The following is a 21,458-nucleotide window of genomic DNA, read 5'->3' as shown; positions in this document are numbered from 1 at the left end:
TGCCCCGCTTGCAAAGCGGTCCTGGCTTGGAGTGCCCTGAGTGTTCACACTGGGCACATCACAGCACTCAGCCATCAGACCGGCTGCACTTGCCATAGGCTGCCATCTGGGGAGACGGGGCAATTGGGGGGCTGCAGGAGAGCTTCCACCCCCAGAAGCCCGCAGAGCCAGCCCAGTCCTCCCCATCAGGGGCTTGTACCCCATTCCTCCCTCACCTCCTTCCACTTACCCTTCCCTAGCCCCCCTTCCTGATGTACAAAATAAAAAAAACGTGTGGTCAAAAATAAAATCTCTCTTTATTGAACAAAACTCAGGGAGACTGGGAAAAGGAGGTGGGAGAGGGGAAGAGAGAGGGTGGGAGAGGGGAGGGCAACTAAAATGATCAGATGTTTGGAACAGGTCCCATATGAAGAGAGACTAAAGAGACTGGGACTTTTCAGTTTAGAAAAGAGGAGACTGAGGGGGCATAGTAAAAGCATGAGTGGGGTGGAGAGGGTGCATCAAGAAAAGTTCTTCATTAGTTCCCATAATAGAAGGACTAGAGGACACCAAAGGAAAGGAATGGGTAGCAGGCTTCAAACTAGTAACAGAAAGTTGTTCTTCACAAAGCAAAGAGTCAACCTGTGGAACTCCTTGCTGCAGGAGGCTGTGACGGCTAGAACTAGAACAGAGTTTAAAGAGAAGTTAGATCAAGTCATGGAGGTTGGGTCCATGGAGTGGTATTAGCCAGGGGGTAGGAGTGGTGTCCCTGCCCAAAGTTTGTGGAAGGCTGGAGAGGGATGGCATGAGACAAATGGCTTGGTCACTGTCTTAGGTCCATCCCCTCCAGGGTCCCTAGGGTTGGCTGCTGTCAGCAGACAGGCTACTGAGTTATATGGACCTTTGGTCTGACCTAGTACGGCCATTGTAAGCTCAGGGCTCAGGGTTGGGGGTCTCAATGGACCACCTTGATTTTCATGCACATCGGCTCCTGGGTGGCCAGGCTGGCAGCTCTCCTGCCCTAGATGGCCACTTTCCTGTGCCTAGTGCGGAGATCATGGACGAGGTCCATGATGTCCGCACTAGCCCAGGCGGGTACCCACCTCTTGCGGTCCCAGGCAAGCTCCTGGGAGCCGCCAGCCTGGTCCCAGGAAGAGGGGGAGGGCTGGGGGCATCGGGTGGCTGGCTCGAGCCGTGCCAGGTGCAGGGTCTGCTAGCTGGGTGCTGGCAGGCTTGCACCCGGCACGGGCACCATAGCCAGCCCGTGCCCCTTTATGGGGTTCGGGGCTGGGAGGGGGGCAGATGAGTTTCCCTGGTGTTGTCCAGAGTGGCCACCAGGGATAGCTGGGGAGGGCTAGCCTCCCACTAGTTCAAACTAGGCTTAATCCTCGTAGAATGAGGTTTACCTAGTTCGAACTAAGTGCTCCGCTAGTTCGAATTAAGTTCGAAATAGCGGAGCGCTAGTGTAGCGCCTATCAAAGTTAATTCGAACTAACGTCCGTTAGTTCGAATTAACTTTGTAGTGTAGACATACTCTATGTGTGTATTGAAAAGTTCAAGAGTAAAGAGCAGTACATCTTAATTTTAATTCTATTATCAAAAGGCCATTTAAGATTTAATGGTAGTAGCACTCGGCACCATATCTCCTCAAAGTGCTTTACAAACAAATTAATGTTCATGACTCCCAAGCGAGATAGCTGCAGTAAAGAAATGTTATTCATTTCATTCACTGTGAACCACGGCAGAGCAACTTGACCAAATAAATAAATGCCAGAGCAGAACTAGAACTCAGGAATTCCTGACTCATTGGTCTTTGAATCCAGCCTGAAATAATATGGCAGATGTTTAAAATGCATTTTGGGGTGAACAACTTGTGGGCTCAACAGAGTTGGGAGTGCTCAGCAGCTGTGAATATTCAAGATATTGGTTTCTGGATGACTGAATGTGTACCCAACCTCAAAACTTTAGGCCTCCCTTTCCTAATCCATACACTGAATTATACTTATCCTCTTATATAAAGTGCTTGGAGATCTGGGGATGAAAAATGCTATGTGAATGCTTAATCAGGATGTTCAGAAAATAATACCATGAAAAATAAAACAGAGGGGCTTCCCTTTTTCCATATTTCTAGATTGCTTAAAGTGATTTTAAATAATGCATCTTCGTGAGTCTTTTTAGGTAGCTGCTGTTGATTTATATTTAAGTTGTCTACATTTTCTTCAACAGAAGAAGCACATATGTAGCTGAATGTGTATGTGTGCATGTTTTGTGTATCTACACACATTGTATGGTCTTGTAAGGAGAGAACATATTGTAATGCATATACATAAGGAGGAAAGTTAATGTTGCTGTGGGAAATATCACTCAGAATTTCTCAGCTTTTGTGTGATAAAAATAATGTTTTAAAGTTCTTTTAAGAAATATGGTGTATGCTATAGTCATTTATGAAAAGTATGATACCTGCAGAACACTGCAGGAATATATTCTGCACTATTCAGGTGTTGTTGCTACATTTAGTTAAACCCCGAATCATAATCTTCCCAAGAGGAACTTCACAATTCCCCTATTGTTTCTGGAAGGAATTTTTCTCCAATTTTTGCACATCAGCTGGTGCACAGATGACCAACTGTGCTGAGCCCCAAGCCCAGCCCCCTGAAGCAAACAGCAGCATTTCCTCTCATTTGCCCCTTTCATCTTGTAAACATATGCTCTTTGTGCAACACCTTATGTCTAGTTATAAGAGCTTGGCAAGAGGCCTCATCTGGAAGTAACACCACTATCACTTCTGGGATCAGCAAGCAGCTGGTGCCAAGCAATGAGACACCTGGTGCCCGCTCTCCCCCGTCGTGCCCTGGAGATTTAAGATATCACTGCTATAATACATGTGTCTCCAAGAGGCCTAAAGGCACAGTGGCCATACTCAAGATAACGGATTCCTAAGTTTTGTAGGCTAAACCCAATGAATGTGTTCTTCTGTTGCATAACCTGGAGTCCCACAAAACAGAGATCACTTAATTTTTAGGGTTTTTTTTTTTATTTATATTTCAATCTTGACTTTTTCCATAGAAAACGTGCTACCCATAGTGCTGGAAAAAGGAAGGGCAGCCAGAAAGACCTGAGGCCTCCAGACCTCTGGATACATCATGAAGAGATGGAGATGAAGAACATTGAAAAACCTTCAGGTTCTGACCCCTCAGGAAGAGACTCGCCAATGCAGAGTTGTCAGGACATCACGCCAGTTAGCCACAGCCAGTCTGAAACTCAGCTGGGCAGCAAGAGTGCCTCACAGTCTGGTAATATTACCCCTTACTGAAATGTTCCCACTCCAACCTGCCTGGAGCGGTTTCTAACTATAAACGCCTGTAGTGATATGTAAATATTCTCTCAGTAAAGGGTATGGCAGTGGTTGTTCTAAAATGTGCTTCGGAGGGATTCCCCGGCTGCCTGCTCCCACCACCATTGCCAGCAGTGATTAACAGGCACAGTATAGTACTGGTAGTCTTGCCCAGCACTAGGCATTCGAAAATCAAAATTCAAGCCATCCCAAGATTGGTTTAAAATCATGAGATTTAAAAATAATTAGGCTCTGTTTATCTGCCTTCTGGTGTTGAAGCTTTTAGTGTTCACACTGTCAAGCTTTTCATTGCAGATATTAAAAAAAAATTGAAACAACAACTGGGGCTCTCAGAATTGCACCAAATATCTGGAGGCTCATAATAAAATAGGGAGAGTTGGCAATACTGCTTGGGCTTGCTGGCAGATACCTCTGGTCTAGTATAACAGCGTGACTAGCTCCCATGAGTAGTTTGCAATACAAGCCGAGCAGTACATATGCTGAAATTCAGATCTGAGGGAAGTAAAAATCATTTGTACATGCAATAGCTGAATAGATTACATTTTATATGGCATTGGTAGGTTTTAGCTTATCATTATCAAATATTTCTAATGGATAAGAATTATTTTTCAAGAAGTCAAACATTAAGCAAATCAACAGTGTCTGCAGATAGATACATTTCATTTCTCCAAGATAGCATGTTATTTGCATAAGTTTATAATTAGAGGAATTCACATCATGTTTGATTTCTGCACCATTTTAACATGATGGGTTCAGAATTTCATTTGGAAATGAAATGTTATTGAGACATGTCTGTATGGTCAGTTAGTGCATGTACTAAGTAGTCATATGGACCCTACTGTATGAGCTAGCTCAGGGGTGGCCAACCCATTCTGGGCAAAGACCCAAGATATCAGTGGATCCAACACAAAGAGCCGGGGAAAAGTTGTTAAGCAAAAAAAAAAAAAAGGACTGCTGCTTTTGCCACTTTAAAAGGAGCCCCCAGTTGCATTTAAACATGTTCAGAGGCTTTTTGGCCACATCAGGATCCTGCCAGCTGATGCCATCTTTAATTCTACATCTTTAATGGCCGTGCCGGATGGCTCCCGTGCCCAGGTCACCACAGGGAGCCAGGAAGAGAGAGCCATTTTGCAGGGCGCAGTGGTGGCTTTATGATCCATGGGGGTGGGGAGGTGGGGCTTCGCGAGCCACACCCTGTGGGGGGAAGAGGGGCATGTGGCTCACAAGCCGCAGGTTGGCCATAGCTGAGCTACCTAGTCAAAGCTAGGAATGTTAGATATTGGGTAATTGAAGAGTTGTGTAACTGCATGAAATCTTAGTGGTTACATGACACGGTGCGGTGCCCCTGAGGTGCCTGGGAGCGCCCCCACCCAGCATGGCAGCACCGCACGGCACCCCTGAGGTGTCCAGGAGCACCACCGCCCAGCACGGCAGTACGGCGTGGCGCCCTTGAGGCGCCAGGGAGTGCCCCCGCCCCCACCTGTCCTGGTAGCACCGTGTGGTGCCCCACCCTGCAGCACCGCATGGTGTCCCGGGGGCACCCCCGCCTGGCCCTGAAGCACCATACGGCACCCCAGGGGTGCCCCACCCCAGCAGTGTAGCTTGGGCTGGCTCTGACTCCAGAGCTGTAAGGCAGAAGCTGAAGGTAAGGGTGGGGAGGAAGGGGCTTTTGTGGTGCGGGAGGGTAGAGGAGGAAGAAAGGGGAAGAGGTGGAAGGGGCTTGTATGGAGGGGGAGGGGAGTGGGGGAAGCAAGGAGGAGGCACCAAAGGGACAGGGTAGAGGAGACACAAATGCTAGGGGGGAAGTGAGACAATGAGGAAAAGGGCAGAAGGGGAGGTGTCAGTGGGAGGGGGGACAGGGTGATGCTGAAAGAGGAGAGGGTAAGGGCATTGGGGATTGGAGGCGGAGGTAGTAAGAGAAGGCTTGATAGAAGGGGTAGGCATGAGGAAGGTGGGGTTGGAGCAAGTCATGTGTGAGGGCACAGGGACATGAGGGGAATGGGGGCAGAGGGTGGTGAGGAGATGGGCATCAGGGAAAAAAGGGCAAAGGGGGCAGAGGCAGTGAGGGAAGGGGGAAGCACCAGGAGGGTGCAGGGGTAAGGGAAGGTGCAGGTGCCAGGGGATTCTGGGGGTAAGCAGAAGGGTAGACACCTGTAGGGGAGGAACCAGCACCAGAGGAGAGATGTGAGGGAGGTGTTAGACAAAGGGATGAGGAGGGGTAGCTGACATGATCAGAGTGGGGCTACTGGAGGAGTGGGCACAGGAGGAAGAGAAGGGCTGGTGGAGGGGGGGCAGGTCTCCTGAAGGCTGAGGGCAGTGAGAAGGGCAGGAGTCAAGACAGCAGAGGAGGGTGAGGGGTTTGGGGGCAGTAGGCACCAGGGGAGTTGATGGAGCAAGGGGAGGAGATATGGCAGCAGAGGGGAAAAGTAGATATTTATTAATAACTTGGGTACCACAATGGCACATCCAAACAAGCCACATGTATTCGGTACTGGTGCACAACACAAAATTCATTCTGCTCATGGGAGGAAACTCTTAGAGGGTACACTTCTCCCCCTCCCCCCAGCCTCTCCACCCCCGCATTAATGTCACACACATTGGATTAATGCAATTGCAGGATAGTTGCATGGGGGGGGGGTTGGGGGGGCAAACTAATCCCTATTGGTAGAAGGATGGTGGGAAAAGTCCTTGGGTCGGGGGTCACATAACACTTATTACTTTTGGTAATGTGCCCATCTTGCCCGGAGAGGGTTTCCTCCAGGGGTGTGGCTAATGGGAGCCAGGGGCGTGGTTAACAGGGGGTCAGGGGTGTGGCTAATGGGGGGGTCAAAGTGCATTTTAAAAAAATTCTTTGGGTGCACACCCTAAGGAAATGTGCTGCGCATGCCTATGTCTCTCACGGTTCATTTTCACTAGCCACTCTGCTGGCTGATGGCACTCTACTCCACTTCTCCAGCCACCCTGTTGGCCGGTTGCCACAAGCTGCCCTACCAGCCACTCACCAGACCACCAGGATCTCTTTAGGTCCACCACTTAACACAGCTTACTCCAGGTTCCCACCGGGCAATGTTTTGTATCAGAGATACTGTTCAAAAGCAGGTCTAACATTTAAACCTAGTTATCGGTGATTTTAGCTCTATGGTGCATAACCACTGTGTTGCTTTTCTTCAGGTCCTGATACAGAGGATGTGGGAAGTAGCATGTCCACTTTAGAGCGCTCGCTTGCTGCCCGCAGAGCCACACGTGCAAAGCTCATGATTCCAATGGATTCACAGCCAAGCAACCCTCGTGAGTAGTCCATCCCTCCCTTACAATTTTATGTGAGAACTGCTGTGCATCTCGAATCTCTTCCATTTGAGGATCTCTAAGAATCTTGCAAATATTAATTAACTAAGCCTCATGCACAACTACAGTAAGTAGCATTAGCCACATTTTACAAAGGAGCAAACCATGGCTTCTCAAAGAGTCATTAGCAGGATTAGAATTAAGAAATCCTAGCTTTCAGTCCATTGCTCTAACCATTAGATCACACATCCCTTGAAATTCTGCCACTGTGTGTGTATAGTAGTTGGGGACACACATTACAAAGAATTATATTTACTATGATAATTACTGTTCTTCATTATAAAATTTAGTAAACAGAGGCAGAAAATAGAATATTATTAATATTTATTATTAGTTAGTGGTGACAGAGGTCATCACTGAGACTTTACAAACAAACTGAGGTCATCACCAGAAGACTTTACAAACCAGCTGAGCAAATGAAGAAGGCAGTAGTCACTCTGTATGTCTAGACTCTGGCGACAGGTATAGGAAAATGAAACGTTGATTTAAATAATCGACGCTTCATTTAAATTAAAATGGCTGCCGCACTGAGTCGATCAACTGTTTGTTGGCTTTAGCGCGCTAGTCTGGATGCTCTGCGATCGACATCAAAGGCATTTGTTGACTGCCCCAGTAAACATTATCCCATGAGGCATTTCCTTGTAAGGGGACCTGAGCAACTCTGCAAATTAATTTATGCATTGCTGTTTAGTGTGATTCTCAAAATGGAATATAGGATGGAGTTGTTTATCTCTGGAAAAAATCCTTTGCTTTCAATAAACTGCTCAAGACACATTACATCTAAACATTATTTGATATATGTTTCCTAACCAATAATATATAAGGTCCTGACCTAGCAATCCATTACACAGGTGCTTAACTTTAAGCACTGGAATAGTCCCATTGATGTCAGGGGAATAATTTGTACTACAAGGTAAGGAAGTACTTAAAATCTTGAGAACTGTCTCCTTTTTAGGCTGTCTCCACTGGTAGATAATACAATCATTTACAGACTTGACATTCTGGCCTGATAGGCTGTTCGTTAAGGGAAGTTATAAACATTAAACAATATGGAGAATGCACAGGATAAAGATTCAGTGGGTTGGATTTGGATCTCATTTACTCCAGAGAAAATCAGAAGTCACATCAGTGACATTGATGGACCTCATAATCCTCTCTCTCACACTAGAGTTATGCTGCAGTAACTGCACTGGCTACAGTAACATAATTCCTGATTTAACCAGGTACAAGAGACCGATCAGTAAAGACTGTGAAGTTTCACAGATGTAGAAATGTTGTAGACAAGATCAGAATCAAACGTATTGTAATTGCTGTGGAACAATACCAGCATAAGTATAATCAGTCCACTTTATTGTAGGTCAGTGTATATAAATAAGCATGCTGTTGAGTTTTAAGATCAAATTGTAAATATTTTTAGAAGGTGAAGGTTCTCTTTTCTATGTATATTCTATTCCTACTAGTATATGTCTGAGACAGAGAAACATGGGGGGAAAATCAATCTCATATTTAGGTCTAATATATACACTTTTTGGAATGGGTCGTAAAAAACCTGTAAAGAATCTGTTTCTTTTCCCATAAAGTATAAGTGGCATGTTTTTGTGGAACTTTTTCATATCAGACTCAATATGCTTAACAGTGATTATGATAGGAAATAAGCCATAGACTGGACTGAAGAAATGAAAACAGGTAATTATTCTGAAGCAAAAGAAACACATTGGCAGTGTTAAGTGGCAAAATGGAAAGCAATTTATGCTCATCGTAAAACACACAAAAAATCAGGTTAATTGCATTCTTCAGGATCAAATGAGCTATTGAATGAAACTATATGGAAGTGAAAGGGCAAAATATTGATGGTGTTCATGATGCTACAAGTGAAGCTGTTTGAGGCCATTATTGTTTTTGAAATGTTGCCATGATTATTTTCTTAAGTCTCTAAATCCCTTCATAGAAAGTCACAATACTTAACAAAGCAATTGAAGGGAGTTTCATACGGTGTTGGCAGCATCCAATGATGCTGAAGTCATAGTGTCAGTGAAACTCTGGTTAGATCTCCTTGATAACAGAAATTAGACCTGTGCAAGCACCAAATTGATAAACAATTTAGAGCATTGCTTTGTTTTCAATACCTCACCAACACAATTGATCTCAAATGCACAGGTCAAAGAGCCAAGAGCTGACCTGAAAATCAGAAAAGAGGCTGAAATGTAGCTGCTGATATAGAATCCTAAGCACTTTCCATCTTCTCTAGAATTAAAATGGAAGATCTGGGTTTTAAAACAAAATCTGTGTTTGTGAAGGAGGTTGTGTGACAATTTGTTATATCCAAATTATAAGTTATTAAGTAAAATCTTGGAAAACAGGACAGTTGAATTCATAGTTATCTATTGGTGAAATGACTCTGCTCATTCTCAGCATTCACAGAGCATGCTTTTTGCATTTTCTGATACAAGTAGTCAAAATTATTTAATAAGGTAGGTGCTGAGACAGCAAATAACTTGCTAAAGATGTGTATTGTTATATAAGAGCATTTTTAAAAAAAGAAAGCAGAAAAAATTGTCTACTTAGATCAGAGACTCGAGTATTATGTTGTTGTGATTTACCTACAGAATTCCAAACTGTTCATTTTTTTATAATTCTTACATCTGTATGAGGATTAAATATGCTTATAGAACGAATCAACTTGGGCTGGGGGGAGGGGTTCTTTCAGAGATTATAGTATATTCCCCCACTTGTGGAAAATCATAACCCTATTTTGGGGATGGAAATGATCATGTTGATGTTGTGTTTGGCAACACAATGTGCCATACTTATATAATATTTTTATAGGATGTAGTGAAACTTGTAGATGTAGAAGGGCAGTGCTCAGGGAACTCCACAATTTGGTGAGAAAATTTCTGCTTTCAAACTCAGAAAGCATCAGTGTCAAATACAAATTCAATTGTTGGCAGGCTAAGTCAGAACAGATTTTTGTCATATTTTGTCATATTGCAGAGATTTATTGAAAATGCTTGAAGCTATCTTTTCCCTAAGCTTCTCTACATAAATTTAATATTACACTGAATACTATGATTTTTTAATTCTTATTACCTGTGCTTTGGAGAAGAATGAATGGATGGACTTCAATAAATGTGCTGGGTTTATAATGACTCAGTACAGAATGATTGTTTTTGAAATCCATTAATAATGTTATAAGCAGGAAGACTATTATTTAACCTTACAAAAAGGTGAATACAATGATTTCCACAGATAAAATTAAATCTTGGAAAAGTAAGAATTCTGTGCTAAGGAAAGTTCAAAATAGCACCCCCAAGTTCAAAATAGGAAAATTATCATTTCTTAGTAAAAGTTTTGCGAGGTGCTACACTTCCCATTTTCCTCTCTAAGCACAAGAAATGCCTGGCAGAGGATGTATAGTTTAGTTCTTAAATATGTAATAAGTTTGGCACAACAAATTACTTGTGTGACCTTGGGCAAATTGCCCACATTACAGCTTTGTGTAATGAATGTATAATAAGGGTTAGAATTAATAATAATGTCTACTTTAACATTTGTACATTGTTTTCAATTCACCTGTGAGAAGTGCTATATAAGACAAAACTAATAATCTATGGCCAAGTATTAAATTCCTATTCAATGTTTGAGTGCCCATTATTTTGATTATTGGTTGTTTATTCCTGGATTGTTCCAAACTAGAACATACTAGAAATCACTCTGTTTCCAAGCCAAAAAGGATTATGTGATGTGGCAAAGCCTTTAAAAGTTCAGATGATTAATTTGTGCATAACTCATTGTTCCTTCTTTCCTCTTTTTGTTAGTTGTAATTCCCATTAGAGCTATTAGTGTTAAATGGGCATACTGAGTGAGGAAGTAGGGCCAATTTCATTTTAACTGGTATAAATCAGGAATAACTTTAGTAGAGTCTCTAAGGCCAGGTCTAAACTAAAGAGGAGAGTCGATTTAAGATATGTTGCTCCAGCTACATTAGTTACATAGCTGGAGTTGATGTATCTTAAATCGTGTTTTTGAGCCACCCACACAGTGAGAGGTTAATGGGACCAAATGCTCCCTCATGAGGGAGCAGGACTACTGGCACCAATAGTAGCACCTCTGAGTGTGAATTAACGAAGCTTCACTAGACCTGCTAGATTGACTGTGGCAGCATTGATCTTCCACATAGTGTAGACATGGCCTAAGATCATATCCTGGCGCTTAATGTCTCAATTAATCAATATTCCTTTCAAATATTTGTCACTTAACAGGACAAAAAAGTCCAGACTTGGCTGCCTAATCTGTATCCTTGGAATAAACATGTATGTGTCTAGATATTTTCAAACATAGAAGTGTTGTTTTATGTGTGAAAAGATCCCAGTCACATTAAAAATGCCTATTTCTGGATACAGATGTCATGTATTTAGGTATTGTATGTATTATTTATATTACTGTAACATCTAGGAACCCTAGTCATACACCAGAACTCCACTGTGCTAGGAGCTGTACAAATACAAAATTTGTGAATGCAGGCTGGACATCCAGCTTTGGAAAATGTCCATTTGTGGTTTGCTACTTGATCCATTTGTTAATTTTTTCCTTCCACAAATAGAGTGTGAAGACATCTTTAATTCCCTCTCTGTGTCTCTCTCTATTTCTCTCTCTTTTCAGCTGTTGTCAGTGCCATCCCAGTGCCAACACTAGAAAGTGCCCAGTACCCAGGAATTCTGCCATCTCCAACATGTGGATACCCACATCCACAGTTCACTCTCCGGCCTGTGCCATTCCCAACACTCTCTGTTGACCGGACTTTTGGAACAGGAAGAAGTGAGTACAGTGCTTTACCTTTATTTAATGTTGCATTGTGCTGAAGTGGGTTGAAGTGGTGTTCAAACTGGAAATAAGGCGTGCATTTTTAGAAGTGAGGGTAACTAATCAGGAACAAGGGCTGTTGTGGATTTTCCATTACTATAAATTTTTAAATCAAGACTGGATGCTTTTTTTCCAACAGATCTGCTTTAGTTGAAACAGAAGTTATTTTAGGAATGTTCTATGGCCTGAAGGAGATCAAACTGGATGATCTAAATGGGTCTTTTGTGGCCTTGGAATCAAAGTATCTATGAAATAGCGCAAACAGTGTTATTTTCTTGTCAGAAGAACAGTAGACTTTGAAGGAAGGCTTAAAAACTAGCTTAGGGTACATGTTAATTTGAACAAAATGACATCTTCCCTCTCGACTGTTCTCCTCTGAATGCTTTCTGGCATGAGCCAGTAATAAAAAGGAAAATATCTGCTGTTGTGTAATACAATAGAGTTTTTGAAGTGTGAATAAGAATGCATGCTGTATTTTGCAGTTAATTCTTTCTCCTCAAAGTTTATTACTACACAATATCAGATGAATACATTGTGGGTTACATTTTCATAGAGTCCTGGTCCAACTCTAAATCAATAGAAAAGTCACATTGACATCAGTAGAAAAAAACACATTGGCTGTGTCTACACTGGGCCACTTATTCCAGAAAATCAGCCACTTTTCCGGAATAAGCTGTGAGCTGTCTACACAGGCTCTTGAATTTCCGGAAAAGCAACGATGCTCTACTGTACAAAATCAGCCGCTATTCTGGAAAAACTATTCTGCTCCCGCTCGGGCATAAGTTCTTATTCCGGAACACTGTTCCGGAAAAGGGCCAGTGTAGACAGCCCAGTAGTCTTTTCCGGAAAAAAGCCCCGATCGCGAAAATGGCGATCAGGGCTCTTTTCCGGAAAAGCGTGTCTACATTGGCCACAGACGCTTTTCCGGAAAAAGGGCTTTTCCGGAAAAGCAGCCTGCCAATGTATTCTGTTTTAAGCATTTCCGGAAATTCATGCCAGTGTAGACACAGCGATTGATTTCAGGGGCTACAAAATTAGGTCAGTGTTGATTGGTTTTCAAAATCTTTCCCAGCTGTTTATGCTGTTCACTACTATGGCACTTTGAGTGCAGATGGTGGGGGCCTGCAAGAGACTTTAGAATACATTGCCACTAAAGGATTGTGTTAAAGCTCCCCAAGGTCACAGACTCCACAGCCTTGGTTTGGTATCTCTGCCACGACACAAATGCAAAAACTCCTGTGAGGACTCAGGAAGGAGCACATGGGAATTCCTTGCTGTGGGACACCTTTGTTCCTCCCTCTGGAGGGAGCTTGGAATCCAGCTGGTGAGATCAGCTGAAAATGGAATGTCAGTTTATCTTAGTAGTTTGGCTGTGCAGACTTAGGGTGGATCTAGACAGCAACCTTCTGTCGGAATAAGCTATGCAATTTGGCAATGGAAATCGCATAGCTTATTCCAAGTCTAGGTCGAAGGAGCTTATTTTAAAATTTGGCGGTGTAGACCGTGCCAAATTTCAAAATAAGGCACTATTCCGACAAATCCTTTAACCCTTGTGGAATGAGGGTTACAGGGACACCAGAATAGCGTGCCCTCTATTTCAGGAACTAGGAGGAGCGTTTAAAGATGTGGTGTTGCTATTTCAGGATACTTCCGGTATCCCAAAATAGAACCGCAGTCTAGACATACCTTTAGGCGCACTTGTTGAAACATTACTTGGTTGCTAGATGTTACAAAGCAACTGAGGAAAAATAATTAAAACCACTGAGAATTGCTTCTTTGGGATTCAGCTTGGAGAGTTACAATGTGACTACTTTCAGGTGTTAAACACAGAGAAGTCCAAGAAACCCCAAAATAAAGAAATAGCCTGATCACATCTGACTAAACATTCCCTGTTCTACTCTCACAACTAAAGTTCAAAACATATTCCTTCCCTAGACATGAATATCACTGGATTCTCCTTGGCTCCTTACAGGCTCTCCTCTGGGCATACAGCAGAAACAGGAAGGGCCACTGCTTCCAATTCAAAAAAGCCATACTCTGTTTCTGTTGGTTCTTCTGGCCTCCTTCCAATTCACTTCCTGCTTCCCTAGCATTCCTGGGGAATCTCTAGGACCCACTGTTTATGGTTTAAACTTTTAGAGGCAAGGCAAATATGTTTAGGTCTGAAGAGTGAACTACAGAGAAAAGATTTTAGCTAAGTGGATGTCTGGATTGTCCAGAAAATGAAATTGCTCCCCATTTAAAACACCAGCATTCTCTATATTAAACCCAGTTTGCCAGAGTTGTACTATTATTTTCTTACCAGCAGACTTGCTCCTTGTACATTGTCATTGTCTGTTCCTTAAATTCACTGTTCATCTGTGTTTAATTAGGCATTTTTCTGTATTTGGAGGATCAAAACATTATGGTAGAGAACTCATTACTTCCTACCATTTGGACTGAGAATACTGATCAGGAGAGGCACCAGAAAGCTTTGCCTCACACCTCTTCCTCGGGGTTCAAAGCTGTTGAATCTCTTTAGATCATCTGTGTCAAATCCCCCCCCCCCAAAATTAAAACCCCTTGGTTTGTTCCAAAACAAGATTTATTAAGAATTGAAAGAGAATTGGAGCAAAATAAAGAAATAATCTGCAAAATGTATCTAGCCTTAAACTGCAAAATGCATCTAGCTAGATCCAAGCTATGTCATTAAACTTGGAAGAAATATTGCCTACTTTTATCAGCTTGCCCATTTGTCCCAGACCATTTGGCAGTGTAGCATTTCTTAGATTAAGGCTCTGGCATCATATAATCTTTTGCCATCTCAACCTCTCCATTTACTTTAAATTGCTTTCCTATGGCATCTTCCACACAAAGATATTAACATACATGGACCTTTCAGGAAGGATGTAACCATCTTGTGTGAAATAATGAAACCTAGCTCTTATGTAGCACTTTTCATCAGTAGATCTCAAAGCACTTTACAAAGGGAGAGAAGAGTCAATATTTTAGACCCATTTTACAGATGAGAAGACTGGGTACATAGAGAAGAAATGACTTGTCGAAGCAGGCTAATGGAAGAGCCAAGAATAGAAGCCAGGTTTCCTGAGTGCTAGACTATTGCGCGCTCCCTCAGCCCACACTATTTGCTTCAGCATACATTTACTAGAATGATATTCTTTTGTTCCTTTAGTCATTTTGCAGCTTATAATGCTCTTTAGAAAGCATATGCACACAACAGTTGTCCCTCAACCTCACCTTCACACTTTATTTTTAAATAAGCAGCCCTAACAACATGGGCCATATGTTCTAGCCTATGACCATGCTTTTGCATGTTAATTATCCTAAGTTGGAGAGCTCATATTTGCTTATAATTTCCTCTTAACTTTATTTTACTCTTCAATATGAATTACTGATATAATTATGTTAGTCTATCACACCATTTTTTTTCATATTCCAGGCAGTCTGTGCTGCTAATTCATGGAGAATAAATTCCATGAGTGCTTTTTTTCCTCCTGTTTGATTTTTGCTTTCAATCAATATGGTCAACCCCAGAGAGACTGGCAATTAACATTTCAGTAGAAGACTTATTGATAGACTATGGGCCAAGATGTTCTATCCATTAACACATTATCACTGTCACCTTCTTCTTGTACAATGACTGAGTCCAATATAAGGCCAGGTGGTGGTTGCCTTTGGAGGCCCTGGCTGGGATATACAACTTCTGACTGGATGTGTGAGAATATAGACCTCCTACTCCCCAAATTGCCACAGATTTAACACACAGAAACACAGGATCTTCAGCTTTGTGAGGTGTGAATTTTAACTTCACATTACAAAGTGCTGGATACATGGGTATGGAAGAGAAGATTGACATATTGGAATATGTGTTTTTTAAGCTGGAGAATTTAAAGAAAATGTGGATATATGGGCAATTGCACCTTTGAAATGCTCTTTGACAGTGTTCGCTGGGGCAATGTGGGGCAGGGATCGTGCATTTTGTATATTTCCTGGTACATTTCACAAGGAATTATGCATTTAATAAATTGTCAGCAGTGAAACATACACAAACTCAACAGTCTCCTGAAAAGCACTGGGCAGGAGGCTGGTGTGCTGTCCCGTCCCGCCCCCCCCCCCCCCATATCTTTTTAATAGCTTCCAGCAGGATGGAGTGGAACATGACTTCCACAAAACTTCATACACACACAAAAAATCATCCATGCGTTAGAAACTATCTTCCTATATGTTTTTGTTTTATCTATGACATGCAGACAATCAGCCAAGCAATTATCTAGCTCAGTATTTCTCAACCAGTGGTACGAGTACCCTTAGGGGTACTTGAGAGAAGCCTGGGGAGGGGGTACGTCAACACAACTGAAATTTGGAGAAAACTGAATTTTTGTTTTGAGTTTTACAGCGCTTTAGTATTTTTGTACTTTTTATACCCAAATATTCATTGCCCGCCCGGCTACAATTAAGTTGTTTAAACAAATGTGTTGCAATGGTTAAAAAAAAATGTTGTGTGTCTGAAAACTGTAGGTACTGGAGGTACTTATCATTTTTTTGGGAGGAAGATGGGTCCTTTATAAAAAAAGGTTTAGAAACACTAGTCTAGCTTTCTGTAATTGGACAGAGGGTTAGCTTTCTGACTGAATGAAATGGAGTGGAGTCTAGATAGGTGTGTGTAGCTAGATAAATTGATAGATGTTTATGTATGCATGGACCTGCTATTGCAGCAGCACATAATATGAAAGATCCTTCTGACACATTTCCTTCTCAGACACTGAGCCAGCAGACAACATTAAAAAGCAGCTGGAGTGTCTGCTTCATATTGGATCACCTCACCAGGTTTCCCATGTGGCTTCTTTGCTGCAGAAAATGTTTTCAGCAAAATTACTCCACCATTCTGTTTGTCATATCTTTGTCTTAATTTGATCATGTGCAGTTTTCTTTACAGTGAATGGAACTTGAAAACCATACCAGGGATGGTGCTTTAGGTATGTGTGTATGCCTTTGAACCACACAGTGAAAACCCCATGATACTCTTGACCAATTACAGTAAAGTTAAAAATAAAATACACATGCTGCAATAATTCCTTTGAGAGGGATTCTACTGACGATACTACATCACTGAACATGCTATTGACCAGGAGGCAGCAATCTTTGAATATATCAAGTGGAACGTCATTCGGGAGGATGTTGCTATGCATTCTGCCAAGTAAACAATGCTGAAACACTTCTTTCTGTTCCCGAAACCCTTTATGGTTGACCAAAAAATTTTTAGTGTTAAAAGTCTTCCCTAAGCCAAGTTTTTTCTGTTCATCATCTACTGAAAAAAACAAATTTAAAAAAATGAAAGGCTAAGTCATAATTAACCAGAACCTACCTTGATAATAAATCTGCTTGCCTGTTTCACAGGATCAGTGAAATTTGCAGTGCTTTTCTACCTTTATTGCCAGGAAATGTATCTGTATCAAATTAAGGCATTTTCAATCTGTGCAGCACCTCTTCCTAACCACTGAACTTCACCCAATGCACAGATGACTTATGGTTGCACTTGGGAGGACCACTGCCTCCCTATCCCCAAACAAAATTTTAATTGCTAAATATGGTGCCTCCTCATGCCCTCTCCCTGAAGATATCAGTTGTCTATGATCCAATCTGATCTCCATTTTGAGCAGATTAACTTGTACCTAAGGATGTTATGGACTCAATTTTGTCTCCTCCCCATCAAGCACAGACAATGCTGTCTTGAGGTCTCAGAATATGAAAGAAATGAACACATGGATGAAAACTGATGAATCGCTCTCAGTGAGGAAAACCACTGAAGTGGCTCTGCTGAGGAAGATGCAGTTTTAAGAACTTGCAGGAACTACTATCACCCTCAACTGTGCAGTGTCTTTTCCCCAATTTTCAAAATAGTGCTAGCCAGGAGATGGTGCTGGCCCTGTCAGAACATTTTGATCACATCTATATTGAACTATTTTCACATGCTCTAACTTGACTGACTCTAAAGGTCATATGGACACATCAGCTTGTCCAATATAGAATACCTTCCCTTCTGAGTAGGGCAGATCATTAACACTATGTGCCCAATACTCTATACTTTAGTCAAGAGGCATCTGTGGAAGAGGATTTAGAAAGCAAGTGAATTTTTTAAAATGACAATTTATAGATTACCAGGATAAATATGAGGAAAGACAATATTGTTAGTTTTCAAACCAAAATCAAAACATATGAATAAAACCCCCCAAAAGGGATGTGTGACTGGGCATGTCCCCACACTGGCCCTTTAAGGTTTAAAACCCAGCCCTGGAAGAGAGATGGAGCAGTGGAGCTGTGAAGCCAGCAGCTGTAGTCAGTATCAGCCAATTAGGGCCCACCTGAGGGAAGTATAAATAAAGGTTCCTGGGGGAGGGTGGAGGCAGGCACACACTTTCTCTGACTGGGGAGCAGAAGGGACCTGGCTGCCAGGAAAGCTGAACATTTCCTGAGACAGAGCAGTGCTGGGACAATGCAGACAGAGCTAGGGGAGCTCTGGCTGGACCTCACTCCCAGGCTGCAAGGCCTGAGACGAGGCCTGAGAATACTAGGGCTATAGTCAGAGCAGGACGGGGGAAAGGTGGGCAGTGGTGGGGAAGCTCTGGCCAGGTAATCTCCCAGGCTGCAGGGCCTGAAGCAAACATTGAGTATACTTAGACTGCAGAGAAGCAGGAAGGGTAGGCAAAGGCAGCAGGTCCACACCCTCTTACCAATGATGAGTGTCCATTTCAGACTGCAGTTTGCCCCTGAGGTAAGAGGTTAGATGAAGAGTGGCAGTGGGTCACTGAGGCAAGGAGGGCATAGAGCATTGGGGGTTCCCAGAGGGAGAGGACCCCAGAGTGCAGAGACCCGAGCCAGAAGGGGGTACGCCAGCACCAAGAAACTAATTCCTGGAGTGACCAGTAGTGAGTTACCCACTGTTATAGAAGGGAAGATGGAAGGGAAGGAAATAATAATCTTCAGTGTTTGAGGTAGCAAGACAAGATTAGCAAGATGATTTCAGTGGGCACTGCTGTACCTACAAATGATAATGTGACACATTCCAGTGTAACTGTGGGCCCAATCCTTGAGTCCTGACTTGAATCCTGATTTTCACTCTTATTTTCTACACTTGTTCTTTATCATCTGAATGAGAAGGAAAACTAGTTTTAAAGATAATTTTTTTTCAGCAATAAATTCTGAAATTGGGGTCCATTATAAATGACTTCAGAAATATTCCTATTTAACTGAGTAAGAGCAGATCTGGTCTTCTTCTAGCAAATGCAAACAAAAAAATTAAAAACCCCATCACCTACACCATTTTTCTTGCAAGAATATAAATTGCATTTTACCTAAACTTTTCATCTGATAATAAAATTGATGTTCTATTATGTAGTATTACAATGAAGCCTAGAGGCACTAACTAAAATGAGGGCACATTGTGTAGGTGCTGCATTATTAGATAGACTCTGCCCCCAAAGAGTTTATGATCTAAATAGAAAAAGCAGGAAAAGCATGTGAAAGAGAACAGATGCATAGAGCTGCGCTGGGGCACACAGAGCTCGGAGTAAAACTCACACCTCCAAAATCCCAGTGTGGTATACTATCCTCTGAATTGTGATTGCAATTCATGTTTAAACATACGTTGGTATGACCTGGGTTTATCTCTGACTTCCTGTCAGAGTGGAGCCAACAGATGCAATTCAAAAAGAGAATACTTCTCAAAGATATTGCTCAATAAACAATGTATTGCTCATTAAACAATGAATGGATCCCACATCTGATATCAGTAAACTTCTCAAATTTATCAAAACTTATAGGGGAAAAAACAGATGATCTGGGGTACTAGTCCACGCACAAAATTATGATTCAGTTGACATCACTGAGACTTAGTGGGATAAATCTCATGACTAGAATACTGGTATAAAAGGAAGGGTTTACAAAACCTAGCGGCTATGTCTAGACTGCATCCCTTTTCCGTAAAACGGATGCAGATTAGATACATCGCAATTGCAAATGAAGCGGGGATTTAAATCCCCCCCTGCTTCATTTGCATAAACATGGCTGCCGCTTTCTTCCGGCTCAGGGCTTTGCCGGAAAAAAGCGCCAGTCTAGACGCGGATCTTTCGGAAAATAAAGCCTTTCTCGAAAGATCCCTTATTCCTCTTAAAATATTTTCCGAAAGATCCCCATCTAGACTGGCGCTTTTTTCCAGCAAAACCCCAAGCCGGAAAAAAGCGGCAGCCATGTTTATGGAAATGAAGCGGGGGGGGATTTAAATCCCCGCTTCATTTGCAATTGCGATGTGTCTAATCTGCATCCCTTTTACGGAAAAGGGATGCAGTCTAGACACAGCCAGCATGTTTATCCTTGCCAAAATAAGACCTAATTGCCTTAAGATACATTAAGGTTATAATGAGTACTGTGATCAATTATTCTCTGTGTTCACTGAAGGTAGTGTAACCCACATACCTTCTTAGGCTACGTCTAGACTGCATCCCTCTGTCTACATACGGATGCAAATGAAGCACATTGAAATTGTTAATGAGGCTAGGATTTAAATATCTCGTGCTTCATTAGCACAAACATGGCCACTGCTTTTTTTCGACAGAAGCTTTGTCGACAGAAAATGGCAGTCTAGACGCAGATCTGTCGACAATAAACCCTTTTTCGACAGATCTTGTATTCCTCAAAAAATGAGGTTTACAGGATCTGTCGAAAAAGGATTTATTGTCAACAGATCTGCGTCTAGACTGCCATTGTTTGTTGACAAAACTCCGTGTCAAAAAAAAGCAGTGGCCATGTTTATGCTAATGAAGCACGGGATACTTAAACCCCAGCTTCATTAGCAATTTTGATGTCCTTCATTTGCATCCTTCTGTTGACAGAGGAATGCAGTCTAGGTGTAGCCTCATTGTGGTATACTCTCCCATGTAATGATGCTGAGCCCACTTGCATATAGAAAGAATACGTGTGCTCTATGGCCTTAGGTGAGACACAGCTGGCTTTTAACTCAAGTGGTAGAGGCTCATGTGTAACCACCACCAGCCAAATTTGAACCAGGGACCTCTGAAGCAGAGTATAGGAGCTTCTACCCTCTGACCTAAAAGCCAGCTGGCTCCCAGCCCATGCTGTAGAGGTCTCTTGGTTTTAACTGTTGCTGTAGTCTAGGTACCACTTGCATTGCTCAGTAACCACACTAGGGGTATGTCTACACTACCCCGCTAGTTCGAACTAGCGGGGTAATGTAGGCATACCACACTTGCAAATGAAGCCCGGATTTGAATTTCCCAGGCTTCATTTGCATAAGCGGGGAGCCGCCATTTTTAAAACCCCGCTGGTTCGAACCCCGGGCAGCGCGGCAACACGGGGCACGAACTAGGTAGTTCGAACTAGGCTTCCTAGTTCGAACTACCGTTACTCATGAGGAGTTCATGAGGAGTAACGGTAGTTCGAACTAGGAAGCCTAGTTCGAACTACCTAATTCGTGCCCCGTGTAGCCGCGCTGCACGGGGTTCGAACCAGCGGGGTTTTAAAAATGGCGGCTCCCCGCTTATGCAAATGAAGCCTGGGAAATTCAAATCCTGGGCTTCATTTGCAAGTGTGGTATGCCTACATTACCCTCCTAATTCGAACTAGGAGGGTAGTGTAGACATACCCTAGGTATGTGGATTACACATGCACTAAACTCCACAGGTCCCACATTCAGATCTACTTGTTGGCATTACAATGGAATATAAAGTAATAAGGCTTTATCTACAGAAAAGGAGAGTTAGGTTAGTTTCAAATGATAAGTATAATTAAACACTGGAATATAGAGATATTGGAATTCCTATGATTTGAGGATTTTAAGAATAGGTTATACAAACACCAGTCGAGGCTTACTTGGCCTTGCCCCAGCTTAGCGGGCTAGACTATA

The 21,458-nt window shown here is 42.4% G+C and overlaps 1 protein-coding gene across 4 annotated transcripts in view; it reads left to right on the top strand.

Moving 5' to 3' along the window:
* The window catches only part of DCC (DCC netrin 1 receptor), a 999,406-nt gene that overhangs the window by 938,918 nt on the left and 39,030 nt on the right, over positions 1-21,458 (top strand). For all 4 annotated transcript variants that reach the window (XM_075932654.2, XM_075932652.2, XM_075932653.2 and 1 more), the window contains exons 24-26: positions 3,046-3,272; positions 6,506-6,622; positions 11,339-11,494. In XM_075932654.2, the coding sequence (XP_075788769.2) occupies positions 3,046-3,272; positions 6,506-6,622; positions 11,339-11,494 (500 nt within the window). The remainder of the gene's footprint in view (positions 1-3,045; positions 3,273-6,505; positions 6,623-11,338; positions 11,495-21,458) is intronic.

The sequence above is a fragment of the Pelodiscus sinensis genome, chromosome 6 (genome assembly GCF_052426305.1).
Source record: "Pelodiscus sinensis isolate ZL-2025 chromosome 6, ASM5242630v1, whole genome shotgun sequence".
In the NCBI taxonomy this organism is placed as follows: Eukaryota; Metazoa; Chordata; order Testudines; family Trionychidae; genus Pelodiscus; species Pelodiscus sinensis.
This window is presented reverse-complemented; position numbering and strand designations above follow the sequence as displayed.